General features: G+C 40.6%; 1 protein-coding gene across 2 annotated transcripts in view; it reads left to right on the forward strand.

Moving 5' to 3' along the window:
• Positions 1 to 19,009, forward strand: part of Jarid2 (jumonji and AT-rich interaction domain containing 2) — a 184,813-nt gene that overhangs the window by 132,306 nt on the left and 33,498 nt on the right. For both annotated transcript variants that reach the window (XM_021180733.2, XM_029468328.1), the window contains 2 exons: positions 6,484 to 6,653; positions 16,449 to 16,625. In XM_021180733.2, coding sequence (XP_021036392.1) covers positions 6,484 to 6,653; positions 16,449 to 16,625 — 347 coding nt within the window. The remainder of the gene's footprint in view (positions 1 to 6,483; positions 6,654 to 16,448; positions 16,626 to 19,009) is intronic.

Consider the following 19,009-nt stretch of genomic DNA (forward strand, 5'->3'; position numbering starts at 1 on the left):
TTTTTTTTTTTTAGCCTGTTCCCTGGCACAGTTAGAAAACATACCTTTATCTTGAGCCAATAGTTTCCTACTGGGCACTGGGAAAAGATCAGTCTTTTCTCAGCTAGCACTTGTTAGCTGAGGAGTCCCCGTAGGGATGCCGGGGTCACCTGCCCGTCATGCTTAGAGATAGAATCTAATCTTTACCAGGTTTTTATTTTTTTTTTTTTAATTAATGTGTTTTGAGACAGGGTCTTTGACATACAGTAGCATGGGCTACTGTGAAGCTGACAGTCCTGCTTCAGCTCCTGACTTTGAGAAAATCAAGGCCCGCACTGGTAAAAATGAGCTTAGTTGAGGCACAGCCCAGTTCCTGGTACCTGCTGATCCAAGCTAAACCTTTTGGGAGGCGATTTTCCCAGGCAAATCTGGCTATAACAAACTTAAAACTCTAAATAGCTCTTATGTTATTTAATTAAGTCAAGGAGTACAAATATTTAATATTCTGTGTCTTTTTCATAAACTATGTAATCTGTTGATATGTAAAGCCCATCCTCCCCCTAAAAGGAAAATGTCTATCAATCAGTATAGCTGGACAGCAAAAGACTTCTGTGTAGCAAAACCTTCTCAAGTGGCCATCGTCTGCCATTGTTGGGCTCTCATGCAGTTTAAGCAGAAGATGGGGTTATGCTTACAGGAGTATCATCTGTGTCTAGTGTTCTTGTTACACAGTGTGGGTGACCTGGTATTTGCTGGCTTCTGAGTTTACTACGGATGTATTTATATTCTCTTCACCATGCAGGGCATTTATAGCTAGCCTGTGTGTTTTGCCTGCCACTGCACTTGCATTTGAATTTGATGGGCAGCTTGCCCTGGTAGATGGTATCTCCTGCCCCCAAACCTAGTGCACACACATGAGCACACTCTGTTTCTTTGAGCAGCTGCCAGGTTTCTAGTGTGTGTGTGTATGTCTAGGGGTAGAATAGAGTGGGTAATTATTTTGGGGATGGAAACACAGATTTTTTTTTTTTTTTTCCTGTTTGAATAGGCCTTTCAGCAAGTTGGCAAAGTGTCAGGGCCAGCTACCACACTGCCACAAAGCGTGGAGGCCCACTGGTCATTCTGCATCTGCCAGAAGCAGTTTCTTATTTTTGAACAAACAGATCATCTCCTCCTATTTCTTACCCTTTGATTGGGATATCATCTAAATAAATGGATTTACTAGCTTACAAGTTTAATGTTGGGGGAATTGAATTAATAAAACGTTTTGGTATGTCCATCTAACAAGGTACTGGCTATGCATGGTGTCTCTCCCCTTGTTATGTGTGCACACTGTTTTTGATTTGGAGACTATATTAGAAATTTTTGTCAGCAGTGACATTCAGTCAACCTAGGAGTTGCTATTATGCTATTGCCCTAGAAATACACACAATACACAAGACGCATACACACAAGAGTAAGGTGGTTATAATGCATTATAGATGGCTGAGGAAACCTAGAAATGGGACTCTGATTCTTGTGTCAGGCTTCTTAATGGAAAACAGACCTGGAAACTTTCATATCCATCTTTGAGAAAAAGGGGAAAGGACGGGGAGGAGGTAAGGAATGTGTATGGACCCTTTGGGTTCACCCAAGAACTTTATGCATGAGATGTTTGTTTTTGTAAAAGTGTTAATTGTGTTTGTATACACTCAGTGATTTTTAAAAAGAATTTGTGGTATGTATTGGGTGTATGTGCTCATGTGGGTATGTGAATGTGTGCTCATATATATATGGAGCCCAAAGGTCTATTAAGGTGCCAGTCTTTGCTTTACTGTTTGAGACAGCATCTCATAGAACTTGGATCTTATTGATTGAGTTAGGCTGGCTGACAGTCAGCCCCTAGGATTCTTATGTCTCTGCCTTCTGGTGCTGGGATTCCAGGTTGGAGTCCTAGTTCTCAATGCAACTATTTACATGGATTTGTTGGCTCAGCCTCAGGGAAGACCTCATGCTTGTGCAGCAAACTCTGACTGAGCATCCCCCTACCCTCCTTACATTGTTTTTATCGGTCTTGCCCACCCTGGGTCTTCTTTCTGCTAGGGCTTGGATTGCTATTCTTGCAACTGTCTGCCTTCTAAATAAATAAATAAATAAGTGTTGTGGACCCATGGCAGCAGTGTGCTATTCTCCTGATTCTTGAAGATATTTTGGAAGTCTTTTATGCTGGTTTGTCTTTCAGTAAGCCATAAAGATGAATCTGCAATAAAGTCCTAAGTAGGACAGTAGAAGGGGTTGAGGGGTTGACCATGGTGGTGAACTGCTGCTTTTCAGGGTGTGTGAATATCTGAGGTGACTTGAGATACAAACCAGGCAATTTCTATTAAAAGTTAACATGCTTCTCACTTCTCTGTTAAAAGACAAACAAACAAACAGCTTTGGAATGTTATCTGCACTTAACTCACCTGGCTTTACTCTTTTGTCTTCTCTATTTTTTCTATACCACCTAGGGCATTGTATACACAAGTTGCTAACTTTGAGCATTTGTTCCAAATACCAGATTGAAATACTAGCTTGGATCTCTACTTTTGGGAGCTGTTCACTGTATTTTATTCATAAATATAAACAGTCATGCACCTTTCTATACAAGTAACCTTTATAAACAAGTAACTAGGATGTTTTTAAGATATTTTAAACAACCCCTCTTCCTAGTTTTTTTAAGTAACATGTTGTTCTCTTTATATTTCTAAATCATAGGTAAGTTATGTTCATACATTTCTCCTACTGGCTTATATTCATGAAATTTTGTCACTTTATATTGGCTTATGAGATCTAGAATGACGGCATCTTACTGAAAAATTAGCTTTACTATTTCTGTTGTTGGTTTTAGGGCTTTCCTGGCCTGTGCCCTGTTCTCAGTTTTTTTTTTCCTTTAATACTTTAATACTGGGGAGTGGTCCTTTGGCCTTACCCTTGCTAGGCAAGCATTCTACCACTGAGCTATATCTTCTGCCCACTGTTTCTGTGGGATATTCATTCCTGTTGCTTCTCCTAAATTTCAGAACCACCACTGCAGTATGACTGTGAAGCACGCTTAGGCCAACAGTATTTTGTTGTAAAGCATTTTTGCACTGATAGTGAAGTAAGAGGTGCTGCTTCTTTTCTTTAGGAAATGAATGCTAGGCAGTTGTTGGAGGGGTTGATTCCAGCACCCGTACATGCATTCTGGGTAACATCCTCTGCAAGGCTATACCGGTCTTCCGTTCCACCAGCCCTGGGTTCTCAGATTTTCCCCCCGGAATGTTTGTTATAGGACAACATTCTGCAGCTCCTCACCTGCCTTTGAGTCATCCACTCACTTGTGACTATGCTTACTTCAAGGCTTTGGCTCCATATGCCCCTCTTTAGACAAAGGCCACTGTGCACCTGGTAAGTGTTGCCCGAGGACAAGGCACCCCGGCACTCTGAGTTCCTGCTCTTACCAGTGCTCTCAAAGTCTTCACAGATGGCCACTAGAGCTTGTCTTCTCTTCCACGGGCCTTATTATTCCTTGGTGCCTTATTTTATTTAGATAATACCTTGGTTTTCATAGGCTTTATGAAAGTGTCCTGAGGAACATTTTAGTCTTTTCTTTGAATAGTTGTGGAGGTTGAGATTGTGACTTGGTTTTCGACCATTGCTGCCATCTGCTTTTGTGTTTACTTGGTTTTCATTATGACTGATAGTTGTGGACTATTTTTTATTTTTTTTTTAAAGATTTATTTATTTATTATATGTAAGTACACTGTAGCTGTCTTCAGACACACCAGAAGAGGGAGTCAGATCTTGTTACGGATGGTTGTGAGCCACCATGTGGTTGCTGGGATTTGAACTAAGGACCTTTGGAAGAGCAGTCGGGTGCTCTTACCTGCTGAGCCATCTCACCAGCCCGTGGACTATTTTTTAAAGCAGGAAGCACTTAGTAGTTTACTCACACGCTGGCAGCATTTCTGTATACTCTCCATAGGATTCTCTGGGACTCCCGATCTCTTTATTATGTAGTAAGAATCAAATCACCAGCAAAAAGCTGGCACCATCTCTTTCAGAACTTGACTCCAAATTTCTTAGAAAGGTGAAATGTTAGTTGGAAAAGCAGGGCAGCTCTATATGGTCGTGCTGCGTCTAGAGACACAACAATGTGCTTTTACATAAGATGGTTTCTTGAATTTAGTCGTCCCTAGTATGTGGCTTCTGCCAGGTGCAAACATGGAAAGAGCCATGAGTAACATAAAGCACTTTGGCCACATCTTTTGAAGTTTGTACTTAAACAAATAATGTTAAAAAGGTGTAAATACCCATTTGAAGAGGACAGAAATATTGAAATTAAAATGTAAAAATGAAACAGAAACATCCCGAAATTAGTTTAAGCAGCAGCACATGTCTGTTACCATACTTCAGGGTCACTTATGATGGCTTCTTTCTCCCCCTCTGCCCCCAGTTACAAGACAACTAGTTGGTTGCAAAGAAGCACTTTGTTTCTATGACAGATACTGGTATTGTCGAATTTCCCCATTTCTGGAACATTTAAGGATTAGATTTGTAGTAATCCTGTGTCATTGTCAAACTTCCACATTTTTGGGAGAACCTTTCCAAGCTTTAACTTAGTTAATTAATTTAGTGTTGATGGGTATACATTTGGGTGCCAATGACATTGGGTCTGTTTTGGAGGCCAGAGGAATCCTCCAGGAATCCTGCTCTGTCCCTCTCTGGCTTTCTCATTCTTTTGAGGTAGGTCTTTAACTAAATCTGAAGCTAGGCCACCATCCAGCTTGCACCAGTGATTTCTGGTCTCCACTTGTAACAAGGTAGGCACACTTGACTCTACACCTGAGCTCGACCATTCCTTGTGAGCCCCACTTCAGTGTCATTTGTCCAGTTAGCTCTTGAAGTCACATTGCTTCCTTTTAATCTAGTCAGTAGTTAGAAAGAGTGCTTGAGATGGGTAATTGATAAGGGAAGAAGAAGGGAAATTAAAATAAAAGTGAGAGGCTCTTCTTCTTCTTTTTTTTGTTTGTTTGTTTTTCCAGACAGGGTTTCTCTGTGTCCTGGTTGTCCTGGAACTCACTCTGTAGACCAGGCTGGCCTTGAACTCAGAGATCCGCCTGCCTGTGCCTCCCAAGTGCTGGGATTAAAGGGATTAAAGGATTTTTTTTTTTTTTAATACAAATAAGGCAGGAAGCTCAAGCATAATGTTGGAACTTGGAAGATTTAAGAAGATGTAATTTATTTTACAGATGTAAAATAGACTAATGTGTGTGCTAGATTGTTTGTTTAAAATGTCACTGCGAGCCGGGCGTGGTGGCGCACGCCTTTAATCCCAGCACTCGGGAGGCAGAGGCAGGCGGATTTCTGAGTTCGAGGCCAGCCTGGTCTACAAAGTGAGNGTCTACAAAGTGAGTTCCAGGACAGCCAGGGCTATACAGAGAAACCCTGTCTCGAAAAACCAAAAAAAAAAAAAAAAAAAAAAAAAAAAAAATGTCACTGCTTTGAGCATACTGTTTACATAACATTGGTTCCCAGCACTCTTGCAAAGGAAACTTGTGCTTTACTGGGGCACAGTTGGTACAGTTACCAGTGCCTCACAGTGTCTGATCACAGTGTGTGATGCTGACAGGCGACTCTCTAGACTTAGTGCTCTGTATAATGAAACTGCTTGGTGGAGATTTGCTCCTGCTCTAAGATGTATTTCTTTAGTGTGCATCTAGCAGATGTAGACGCTAATTTAAAGAAAGACGAACATAGCTAAGATTGTTCTCATTCTGATGGTTTACATATATCTGCTTTTTGGTGGTTTGTTTTGTTTTTGTTTTTAAATTTCAGGATTTCATTTTTTTTTTTTAAAGAATTTATTTAGTGTGTATAATAGAACAGAGGACAGTTTTCTGAGTTCTGGGGATTAGACTTGGCAATAAGCATGTTTTCCCATTATGTCATCTCTCCTGTTCCTACTGCTCTCTCACGGTAACTCTGAAACTGAACTACATTCCCCAGCCTATGACTGAATTCAGGATGTTCGAAGTGGGTCATTAGTTCCACTTTTGGAGGTAGAAGACAGATAAAGGTGAAGTCGGTGTCAGCAAACAATAAGGGAAGGAACTTGTGAAACATAGGATGCTGTTTAGTATGAGAGCCACTGATCCCTGTAGGTTCATACATTTTTCTTGTTGTTTTTTGAGCCACAGTCTGTGGAGTCCAAGAGCATTGAACTGATCTTCCCACTTCCCCACTGATTTTTCATTTGCTACACACATTCATACTAAACACATACCTTATATCTACATAGAAAACAATAGTCCCTTAGGTGGATTTATTGCTCCATGTAATGCAGGCTGTGGTTTATGAGAGAGACATAGAGCTTTACTTGGTAAGAGTTTGTTTGAAAGATTGTCAGTTTGTTCTTCCTGTATCATGGTTTTACTGCTGCATGTGGTCCTGTATTCTCCAGTCTCTGCTTAATTTAGTTTTACATTTCTTTTGTTGTTATAGGCCCAGGCTGCAAGCACAAAGGAAGTTTGCTCAATCTCAGCCGAATAGTCCCAGCACAACTCCAGTGAAGATAGTGGAGCCTTTGCTACCCCCGCCAGCTACTCAAATTTCTGACCTCTCTAAAAGGAAGCCTAAGACAGAAGACTTTCTTACCTTTCTCTGCCTTCGAGGTAAGCTTGAAGGACACATGGCACCACTGTGTTCTCACATCTCGTTGTTTGATTTGTAGCCAGGGTTTTCTTGGCTTTTTTTGGTTTGTTTTTTAAAGAAAGTGCCCCACTATATAGGGCATACTAGACTCTGTGTATATGAAGATGGATTCAAAATAGAGATCTGCCTGCTTCCACCTTCTGAGTGTTTTATGAAAATAATGCACCACCACTGTTGCTGCTTCTGCGAATTTTTTTACTTACTTAAAATACTCATTGTTCATGTGTCTGCCACATAGACTTCACTTTACTTTGGTGTTTGTGCAGTCAGAAGAAGGCATTGTATCCCCAGAGACTAGAGTTACAGATGGTTGTAAGCCATTGTGTTGGGTGCTAGGACTTGAACCCAGGTCAAGGATCATCTGCAAGAGTAGCTAGGGTTCCTAAATTTGGAGACATTTCTTGTTTGGTTGGTTTTTTCAAAACAGATTTTCTCCATGTGGCTTGGCTATCCTCAATCTCAGGTCTGCCTCTGTCTCTAGAGTGCTGCGAGTACAGGCCTCCACCACCACCACCTGGCCACTGTCTGTAATTTTGAAAAAGAGTCTTATTATGTTCCAGGATGACCTGGAACACATGATGGTATCCAGACCTCCCTCAAAGTCTCAGAAATCTCCTTCCCATCTACCCTGAATTCTGGTATTATATGTATGTGATACCATAGCCACCTAGGAAAGTTACTTTGACATCATGGGATTCAGTTATGTGAATCTTAAGAATTTTTTTTTAAGGACTGTCTCAGTGACAATAAGCATAGCAGAACCTGTGTATATGTGCCATGTGTTTTTATACTTTGTTTTAAAAATCCTCTTTCCTCTATTCTCCCTGGTTGGTCAGGGTTACACAATAAAGTTAAGCTGGATAAAATTACCAAGCAGACATTTGAGACAAGAGAGACCCATCTCTCTTATAGGCAGTCACCTTTGCTGGAAAGCTTTAGGTGAGATTTGGTCCAGTGAATGTATTTCTCCACTCAAAGAGCCAGACAACAAAACCAGCTCTGCTTTGTCTTAGCTGGCATACACACCCTCTGGGTTCTCACTAGACTCCTTTCCTACTTATTTCTCTTACAGGTTAGATCTGAGCTATTAAAACTGGGAGTCACCTTAGTTTTCAAAATCTTAGTTTAGAGCCTGTATAGGTCTAAAGAGTGCAACTGGAGGATGCATGCTGTTCCTCGACTCAGTGGAGGGAAGCATCATTAAAACAAGAAGTGGAAACTGAATTCTGAAACGTATGGGTTGTGTGGATGGTTTCTATAATGTGATCCTTTAATGCACCATTAAAGTGTTATTCTCATTTCTTATTCTCGTTGACTGCAAAGTACTTATTTACATTTCTCACTGAATTTTTCACTAAGCAAAACTGTGTGCCCATAGACTTAAAATTTCTTTAAAACAGTAATGTGTTTAATTTTGTGGTAGTTATGGAATTTGTCTAATTGAGTTTTGCTGTTATAAACAGCTGTGAGATCTGTAACATTTTTTAGGCAGTCTTAACATTTTTAGTTTGGAAACCTTTTATTGTTTTTAGTCCTTCTTTCTTGCCTGCCTGCCTACCTGCCTGCCTGCCTTCCACCCTGCATGTCTGTCTGTATGTCTTATTAAATATGCGTGTTCATGCGCAGCTACTCAAAGAATAGAAAGAGAGATTATTAGGCTCTCTAAAAATGGAGATATACAGGTAGTGTGAGCTGAGGGTGCTGGGAAGCAGACTGCCTGGGAGAGCAGGAAGTCCGGAGCTCCCAGCATGGTGAGCTCAGTTTTAAAATAGGAAAGACTGCAATAAATAAAAGACATGCAAGGCATATTTTTGGCCAAAGTCTTGAGTTGTTTATGTAGGCTTCAGGTATTACCCTTAATAGTTTGGAATATTGGAGAGACTTAACTGATTGTGCCATGGGAAAGGCAAAGATTAGAGTTCATTAAACCTTGTTTATTTTACCTATCAGTGATGACATGAGAGCCAAAGACGATAAGCTCTCTTGAGAACCCCCTTAGGGGTTTCTCAACCCCTAAGATTTCTCACCAAGTCCTTGTTTCTGGAGATCCTATCAATTAGGGATTCTGTAGTTAATGTAAATACCATATAGTCATTTCTCTTGGAAAGCTTTAGATATTTAAAATGGTCCAGTCTCAAGACACTGACTGTCAGCCAAACTAACAAGACTTGTTTCTCTCCTATACTTAATGCCATATCCTAGAACTTAACCTCTTACGGAAGTGGAGTGGAATGAACAATTGGAGCAGGACCTGAAATGTTCGCCTGCTGTGCATTTATCTTTAAATAGCTGCTGTGAAGGGGCGCACATGTTTTTTGCCAGAGGCATAATTAGTATCTTCCAAGGGTGCACGTGGGGAAGAGAGCCTGTATGTGTACTGTGAGGAGCAACTCAGTATCATTGCTGCCTTTGCTGTCACCAATCTCATTATTCTTAATGAGTTCTGTCTTCCTCTCTTTGTTCTGACTATAATTATTAAGAGATTTAAAAGAGCTTAATGCAGTGGAGCAATTGTGGGTTAAATGATTCTCTTATTTACATTTTCTGTTTATGGGGCACTGCAAACCATGAGGGATTCTGGAAGGAGACTCATGAACCATACATAGCACACAGTTCATTCTTAGGACCATGGCTGTCAGAGTGCAGCCTCCTAGCTCTCCCGAGTGAAGAATGTCCTTGGAGGTATGGAGGGCGGTTCCCAGTACATACTCTGATACAGCCATCGTGAAGGCAAGTTGTCTTCTTTGGGGATGACTGCCTTATTTCCCCTGTCTTCTGTCACTCCATTGCTGGCTAACTTTGCCAACATTTATTGAACTTTCTACAGTAGACAGTAGAGAACAGATTAACATGGGAAAGCTGTTGGGTAAAAGAGGATATGGTAAAAGGTGTACAGTCTTGTCAGGGTAGGGCTATATGGAATAACTGCAGAAAGGGAAGGCATAGCTAAGCTGGCTCTTGCCAGGCATCAGAGACCTTTGCTGGAAGGTCCTGAGACTGGGGAGGAATTCTGCAGAAATCTCTGTCAAGGTACAGGTTGTGGGTGAATCAGGGCTGGTTATTTGGAAGGCCAGTTGTTAAGGTGAATAAATTAGGATTCGAACAGGTCTCTAGGTTGTGGGTGAATTAGGAAGATGGTCCTGCCAGTGAGTACTTCAGAAACATGATTGAAGCTTTAGGACACCATGTTTAGGCCTCTGGAATAAAGCCGTCCCTGGATTGTTACTGACTTACGGCCCTTTCATCTTGTTTGTTCATGTATAAAGTGGATGTTCTGGTTTCTGTAGTCACAGTTGGTGGGGTTAAATTAGAGATCATGGGTGTAAGATGTATCACAGTGACAGCCTGAGAGGTAGCTATCTAAGCATAGATATATTTGCTGGTTTTACCTTGATTTTACAGAAGTGGCAGAAAGGACAGGATTAGATTGGTGATCAGTCAGAGAAGTCTGAAAAGCATTCTCAGATACACTGTTTAGGTAATGGGAGGAAGGCAACCAGTGGCACCAGCAGACAATACCTGCTGTCCCTGCCTGGAAGGATTACATTCTTCGTTGTACCACTGGCCTTGAATATTGAGAAGGAAAGTTGGAACCGGGCAGTCTGGCATGATTTAGCAGTCGCCATAATGAGAGGGAATTATCTGCAGGAAAGTAATTAATCTCCAGTTGCAAGGAACATTGAGGTTGCTACTAGTGAAGCATCCTGAGCAAAATGGGAATAGTCTTTAGGGAAGAAGACAAGCTGTCTTAGAGGGAGGGCTCCATGAGTTTGCCGTCACTTTTATGACTTCCATCTTAGTTTCTAAGCATAGAGACTATCAAAGTCGGTTTTAACCTTTGCTGGCTTCGTTGGCCATCCTGCCTCCCACTGCTTTCTGCAAGTCACTCAGGTCTGATGTTCTGTGTTCACTTAGCGTCTTAGTTCTGCTGATGCAGTAATTTATTTGCGAGCATAGTTTCTTTGCTGGTAATGAAGGAATCAGAACCACTGGAATTCTTGATCTTAGAAGAATGATTCCTTTTATAATTGCCTTGTGACCTTGGCGCTTGATGTTTGGTCCAGCTTAGGGCCAGCTTGCCTCAGACCTTGTCTGCTTTGCAGGAAGTTCAAGTCATTCTCCCTGCCAGGGGGCTGGCCTGGCTTCATTGGTACATCTCAGAATACTTTCCTATACCTCAGTGACTAGAGAAGCTTGTAGTGTTTCTTGGGCCTTCTGGAACTCATTCAGGTACATGGGGGCAGGGAATGGGATGGTGCTAGCATTGCTGTTGTGTTGGTCAGGAGCTTTATTGGTGCATATATAGATTTTATCTTAATGAGTTTTTCTGAAGCCTCTTATGCCTGTGCCTTGTAGGCAACTAACTGTTTAATGTCTGTGGGAGTCTGAAAAGGCTTTGCATAAATCATAAATTCATGTTCAGACTTGATGGTAATTGGAAGTTGGAAAATCTAACTTTACTTATTTTCACTTCTCAGCTTGTGCTAATCATCTTATGGCTAGGAACTACTCAGGCTGAACACTGTTATAGCTATTGTGTGGTGTTGGTTGTCTATTCAGTTAGCATTAAAAGACCACAGACTTGTGGGATTTGACTGTGTGTGTGTGTGTGTGTGTGTGTGTGTCTGCCTGCCTGCCTGCCTGCCTGCCTGTCTGTCTGTCTGTCTGTGTGCATACGTGCCTGCATACATGCTCTCACACACTTGGTGGTTGAACTTTTTGTTGTTGTATGTACCAGAAGGAAATCGGTTTTGGAGATGAGACAAGGCTTTTAAGGTTCCTGTTATGAGGCATGTTCTATTGTGATTTTTGTGTCTCTGTGTGAATCTACCTGTACAGAGGCTATTGGGTAAAAGGACTAGTATTCAGTCTATGTGCTGTGAGGGGAATTGTGCTGAATCTCTTTATCTTTCAAGACATGGAAATAGAACCCAGGCATCACACAAGGGATTTATATATTACAATTATGATAGATAGCTCCTGATGAAGATGCATTTAGGGTAGTGCCCAAGAGGTACCTTTCGTCCAAAAGTTGTCTCACATGCCGTTTTCCTCAAAAGTCTTACACAGGGTTATAAGTTCTATAGCAGTCTTTTCTAACCACAGATTTCATATTTTCAAACTCACCTAGAACCTGGCCCATCTACCATTTATATTCTTTGGGAAGAAGTTTTGTTTTTGTTTTTCTTCTTAAAAAGTTACATCCATTTAATTGGGGGTAACAGTTGCTCCCAAGGCAAGGTCAGAAAACAGCTTGTGTGATTTGAGCCTTGCTTTCTATCATTGGGGGTCCTTCCTGTCAAATTCAAGCAGTAAGTATGTTAATTCACTGAGCCATTTCACTAGCCTGAATTGGCAAATTTTATAACTTAGGAGTTGTTTTGAAGACTCATTATTAACACCATACAAGCAGTAGCCTAATGTAATTCTGTTGTGAGTTGTTTAGAGTGCCATTACATACATTGCCATACACTGTTTGGTCATAACAGCAGTTTTGGCTAAATATAATACTCACACCCTGTAACCAGCTTCCAGAACTAGGGCTCCTTCCTTAAGCTCTGAATGCCATGGAGACCATCTTCACGGCTAGCATGCCCATGATTGACAGGCTTCTCATTAAGGGTGGGGTTTCTTTTGGATAAAGGCCTCCCCGCATATACCTGGCTATGTCTCATTTCCATCTGAGTATCTTTTAAATTTAAATTACAGTTTTGTTTTTTAAGTCATTGCTGCAAAATGGAGAGGAATCATCTAGAATATAAGCATGGATGATGGCACTTGGAAGCTCTGCATGGGCATCTGCAGATGGGTGACTGTGGAGAAAGAAAGACCAGGGATGGAACAGTGCTATTTGCCGTATCTTCTTTTCAAGGACCTTTAGCATTGTGGGTTTCAATGTCGAAGTAAAAATAGAAGCATGTGGATCAGAGTGGCATGCACATCATTGGATTAGATTCATGGAAGCCTTTCTGTAGTTACTGTTGCTTATTTTTATAGCTTCTGGTTTTATGGAGACAACCCAACTCCTTGGGCACTGCCACTTAATTGGGTCACCTAAACGACTGTACTGAGAAAGCCTTTTTCTAAAACAGAGGAAAAAAACAAAAGCAAAGAAAGGCTCTTCTAAGAGCAGAGCGCTCGGTCTATTTGCTAGTGTTTAAGAATTGAATGATGAGGGAGGGCAGAGAAAAAGCCATAAAGAAATCCAGCCCAAATTAGAAAATGCAAGCTTTTGGGTTAAAATAATTTTTGTTGAGGTTCTAACATGCCACAGTTTGATTTTTGTCCAGATGAAAACATTTGGTTTGTATTTCAGTAAATATTGTGGAGACGTTGCCAGCGAATTGTAGAAAGTAATGAAATTCAACTTTGGCAAAGCACGGATGCATCCTGTTTCCCCGTTTCTCCTGTCTGGTCCAAAGCTTTAAAACAAACAAACCAACTTTGATAATGCAAGTGAATAATCAGGAGAGAAATCCGTGCTTGTTGTAATTTTAATAGATTACTATTTATAGTCATTGAATATGAATCACTTCCTTGATCCAGAGAAGTAACTACTCTCCTCCCTATACACCCCGTCCTCCGAGACACTCCCCTTCATTGATTATTTCAGATACACGGTTGTGAAGGAGAGCACAGATAATTCTCAGTGGTAAATTAGCACCTCTCACTAGCTAATGCACTAAAAAGGGCATTGTTTGTATCATAACAAGAAGATGCCATTTTGAGAATGGCTTGTCTTATGCCTGTCTTGTTCCCAGTGTCATGGCTGGAGCTTTGCAATGGGGCTTGAGTCCTGCCGTGGAGGAATAATAACAACAACAATGACAATGATAATGATGATGATGATAACAACCACCACCACCACCAGAACTGTGTTTTTCTTGGTTGGGAATTGCCTTTCTTTCAGATTTGCCTATTATTGGTGTGTGTGTGTGTGTGTGTGTGTGTCTGTCTGTCTGTCTGTCTGTCTGTCTGTCTGTCTATCTCTCTCTCTCTCTTTTTTTTTTTAAAGTGCCTGGATACTTTTACAAAATGTTTAAAATGATACCTCTTTTATACTGAAGAATGAGAAATGATTTCCCTCAGCAGCAGTGGTATAGATTCATGCCTGCATTGAACATTTGAAATTCTTTTTCCTCAATTCCTCCTCTAAATTGCTTCCCTGTAAGTCAGAGCAACAGGCTTGTAGGAAAGGAGTATTTCTCTGAACCACATGTCTTTTAGCTCTTTTTGGTTATTTTAGGTTATTCACTATTTTCTGGATCATAGAATGGAGTTTTGGCAGCATATTGATTTCTCTTTTTTTGTCTACTTACAAGGTTGTTAACTTGTAAATGAACAGGGCAGCCAGATTCATGGATAGATTTTTCATAGTTACAGAGGTGGAATATGCATCACAGTTTTTCTTATACCTATGTCACTCTGACAGGGAAGTTAGTGACATACAAATTCAAGGCCAGCCCATAATGAAGAGGTCTCTGTGTGCTTTCTGTATGCTATGCTAGTCGTTCCTGAGTGTCCCTTCTCCGAAACAAGTGATAGGTTGGCTTGGAGTTTTAGTACTATCCTGAAAGGCAGACTATTATATCCAACATATGGGGACCATTGTGGTAATTGAAAGGGTCTTTGGCAGAGGGGGAATGGGTTCTAGACTAATGCTTGGACTGAGGGTGTCTTCTCACTGCTAGTGGTGATGAATTGAAATCCACAGCTGGAAGTCAAGTTACTGAGCTTCAAATATTGCCAAAAGACTGTGTATGACTCACACCAGTGAAAATGTGGCTCTCTTTCTCTCTTTCTCTCTCTCTTTTTCTCTTTCTCTCTTTCTCTTTCTCTTTCTCTTTCTCTTTCTCTTTCTCTTTCTCTTTCTCTTTCTCTTTCTCTTTCTCTCTCTCTCTCTCTCTCTCTCTCTCTCTCTGTCTTTCTCTTTCTCTTTCTCTTTCTCTTTCTCTTTCTCTTTCTCTCTCTCTCTCTCTCTNCTGTCTTTCTCTTTCTCTTTCTCTTTCTCTTTCTCTTTCTCTTTCTCTTTCTCTCTCTCTCTCTCTCTCTCTCTCTCTCTCTCTCTTTCTCTTTCTCTTTCTCTTTCTCTTTCTCTTTCTCTTTCTCTTTGGTTTTTCAAGACAGGGTTTCTCTGTGTAGCCCTGGCTGTCCTGGAACTCATTCTGTAGATCAACTCAGAAATTCTCCTGCTTCTGCCTCCCAAGTGCTGGGATTAAAGGCGTGTGCTACCACTGCCTCTATTATGTTTTTAGTCTCACTTTCTTGACAAATGATTCTTCAAAACCAATATCTAATTTCAGAATTTTCCTCCAGTCAAGAACCTGATTCTAAATGGTATTAATCAAAGGTGCAAAAATAAACCAGAAATAGTTTTGTGAGACCACGTGCAATTCTTCCCTGGGGTCTTTGTAGCCTGTAATACCTCTGGTATTAGGTTGAAAAATTAAATCATTTTATACTTGTTATTCCAGTGTTGATTCAGATAACTTAATTGGACTGCTGTTGTCCTCTCTCCCACACTTCCCCTCCCTTCTCCCGGGAAAGTGGGGGGACAAGTTTCATGTAGCCTATGCTTACCCATGATGCTTCTCCTGCCTCCAGCTCTTGGGACTTTGACAATTGATTTTACTGGGACTGATTTCAAACAAAGAAAAGAGAAAAGTGATGTATCCAGTTATTCTCTCTGTTTTTCAAGCTAGAAAAGGAAGTTTTGTTATTTAGGAGCAGTTTATGTCTGGGCACCATGTGAGTGCCTGGTGCCCTTGGAGTACATAAGAGGCAATCACATCCTTTAGAGCTGGAGTTGGGATACACAGTGTATTTACTGGAATAGAGCAGCTGATGCTCTTAGCTGTTGAGCTGTCTCTCCAGTCCTGGCAGGATGTTTAAGATTTCCTTTTGTGATATTCCTCCAAAAGTTATCTGTGCTGGTACTTGGTGGTGTATAATGGGGAAAGAATACAAGGTTGTTATCTCTGCATTTTTAAAAAATAGCTTCTGGTTCTAGAATATATACCAATTTGTTGATTGTAACTCCCTCAGGATTGGCTATGTTTCATAAGGGAAAAATATTGGAAGTGTCCTTCCTTTATTTTCAGTATGAAGAAGGCAACATTTGAGAAGAGAGGCTAGAGTGTAAAAGTGTGGGTTGTTCTTTGCATAAATTGCTTAACTATCTCTCTAGCCCAAGGAATTTATTTAAATAATATATCCTACTATAACTTCAGAGTGGTTTGTAAATACTTGAGGTGTTGGGGGGGGTGAGGAATTCTATACTTGGCTTTTATAATAAGATAATAGAGTGGCCTTTTAAAAAAACAATTCAGTTCCTTCTTCCCCATCAGTAATTTTTTTTTCTCTCTTATTTCCAAAGTTTTAAGTTAAATGCAGAGTAAATCTCCAACACTATGGTTGGATGTTTTCATTTTACTCACATTGAGTTATCCATTCCTTGCTGTTGTTTATGGTCTGTTTCTCCACAGAAATATTACAGATAAGATTCTCAAATCTTTATCTCCTCCTGGGGGAGTTTTGCTTGAAATTACTAATACAAATGGGGTCATATTTTGTGGGGGTAATATTTGAAAATAAATTAGAAGTGGTATCATCTAATAGTGGTAATTAGCTTTGTTTTGTGGGATCAGCATGCAGTTAGGGTCCTATCTTTGTAAGCCTCTCCTTTGCATTACTCCTCCTGGAAGGGGTGAATGTCAAGATTGGTTTTGATGAACTACATATGTTAAACCCATCAGGTTCTCCTGCGCTGCCCAACAGTATGGTATATTTTGGAAGCTCTCAGGATGAGGAGGATGTCGAAGAGGAAGATGATGAGACAGAAGATGTCAAAGCAACCACCAACAATGCTTCATCTTCGTGCCAGTCAACCCCCAGGAAAGGAAAAACCCATAAGCATGTACACAACGGGCATGGTAGGTTCATCATTGAGGCGTTGTAAGGGGCAGTGGGAGCCAGGCTTTGCGTGAGAGCTGAGAAACAATTTGAAGAGTTTCAGCCAGATTTCTTCAGAATAATTCAAGTTCTAGACTCTTATGTACAAAGAACTTAGTAGTTCAGCCCAAAAGTATTCTAGATGAAAATGAAGATGGTCTATGTGGAAATGATTATAAATGTTGTAGGAACTACAGATGACAAAAGAGGAAACTTGAATAATGACGATTAAGATCACTTTTGTGATCAGGTTTCTCTATGTGGCCCAGTCAGTCCCAGAACTCACTCTGTAGACCAGATTGGCCTTGAACGCCAAGATTTCCCTGCCTCTGCCTAGTACTAACTTGGTAAATATATATATATATATATATATATACACATACATACATACATTATGTGCATGTATGTAATTCAGAGAAATATGTATACATAAATATACCGCAGTTTAGTTAGGGATATGCATCAAACACAAAGGGGCATCAAAATTTAAAGGTTGATGGGATAAAAGTGCGTTAACCTGTAGCTATAGTCTTCAGGTTAAAATTTTTATTATTATATCACACATGAATGTAGGAAAACTATGGAATCAGAGCTCCCTACTTTTGTGTGTGTGTTCTGTTGAGTGAACCCAGCCTATCAGGCTTGTATCATGAGATACCATGTGTTTTTATCCACCCATTGTCTATGACCCATCATGGAAACTTAGGATTGAGAGAGCTGCCTTTTAGTTGCCATTCAAGTTCAAATGCATAGATGAATTGTGAGGGGTAGAGTTGGTGCAATAGAGTTTTATGTATCTCATGGGCTAGGAGTCTGCTGTTCTACTGTCTTAGAGAATATACTTACAGGGAAAGTATAATAATGGCTGAGGCTGTACTTGGGAGCCTGAAAAGAAGACTTGCCTTGGTAGGCAGGAGGAGGAAATTTAATTTCCAGAATAGGGAGCTTGATGATTTTAAGTGTGAAGCTAAGATGAAATCAGTAAAATTAGAGTAGTCTGTTTGTCACAGAGTAATAGGAAAATCAATTGCAGTTGGGGGTTTCTACCCAGGAAAGCACTGATAAGAACCCGGATTACAAACGTGCAATGGTGTGGTTTATCAGATGAGACCTCAGACTTGTTGACTCTTTTGTAAGAGACAAATTGTGAGCAAGCGTGCTGCTTTCACACCTTTCCATTGCTTTTCTTGTCAAATCTCTCTTTGTATGCTATAGTCAGGAAACCCACTATAGCATACAAAGCAGAGCATGTGAACTCTGTGGATGGAGAATCCAGCTAGGATGCAGAGATAAATGCACAGAAAACAGTTTAGTAAAGAAAAGTTTTATTTTTTACTGCATTATTCCAAAAATCTGGAGCCTGAACAGATAGTCCCTTTTTCTGATGTACTTTGTTTCTGTTGAAGTGGAGTAGGAGAGTGTTGCGGGAAATATCTAGAGCTAGCCCCTGCACCTGGTGACCTCACTCAGTCTTTTGGTCCACCAACTCGCGCCAACCCACATGGCTCCTACCTGACCATCTCTTGGATGTGCCCCACTCCCCAGTTCCTCTCACTTTCACACAGCACCCCCACACAGCCCTGGTTAGCCATCTCAACACCTAATAACCCAGTAGAATCAAGACTCTTAATGATAATTAGCCAATCAGATTTATGTATCAATAATAACACAATTTACAAGATGCCAGTAGAATAATTTCAGAGCCAAATGATAATGATAAAGGTTTAACACAATTATTCTAACCTTTTCAGAACATCATGTCAGCCTCCATTCTGGTTCTCCCTCTCCTTAGACCTCTCTCTCTCTGTCTCAACTCCTTGCTCCGCCTCCCTTCTCCTGTCCAATTACAAACCTCTCACTGCCCTAATGTGAATGGACAGGTAAAATCCTGAAGTAGGAGAGTAATGCCAGGATAGTGGGTCTCTTGTGAACTGGCTGGAGAGAACAACCTCTTGGTGACAAATGTCCTGCACATCATCTTAGGCCTGAGGATGTCAGCAATCTTAGATTAAGAATCTGGCCCTAACATTCTGCAAGAGCCAATTGCCCTGATGGAGGCTTTGTTATGAAAACATCACACAAGTACACAGCACACAAGTACTTTACAAACAACAGCATATCCTAATTGAAAGGGGGGATGTATTGGTTAAAACATACAGTTTGGAATGACGTGTACAGTATCACCTGATTTTTGGGTTGCAGCTCCAGGGTTATAATAACAAATAGTGACTCCAGGGATTTTCATTTCCATAGCTCATATGTTTCTAAAATAATATTTCACATATAGAGCCTCCAATGATGCCAACAGTGGAAATATAACAACAACACAATCAAATTGCTAAGTATATTTGTTGTATAAGTTAAT

This window comes from Mus caroli, chromosome 13 (assembly GCF_900094665.2).
Source record: "Mus caroli chromosome 13, CAROLI_EIJ_v1.1, whole genome shotgun sequence".
In the NCBI taxonomy this organism is placed as follows: domain Eukaryota; kingdom Metazoa; phylum Chordata; class Mammalia; order Rodentia; family Muridae; genus Mus; species Mus caroli.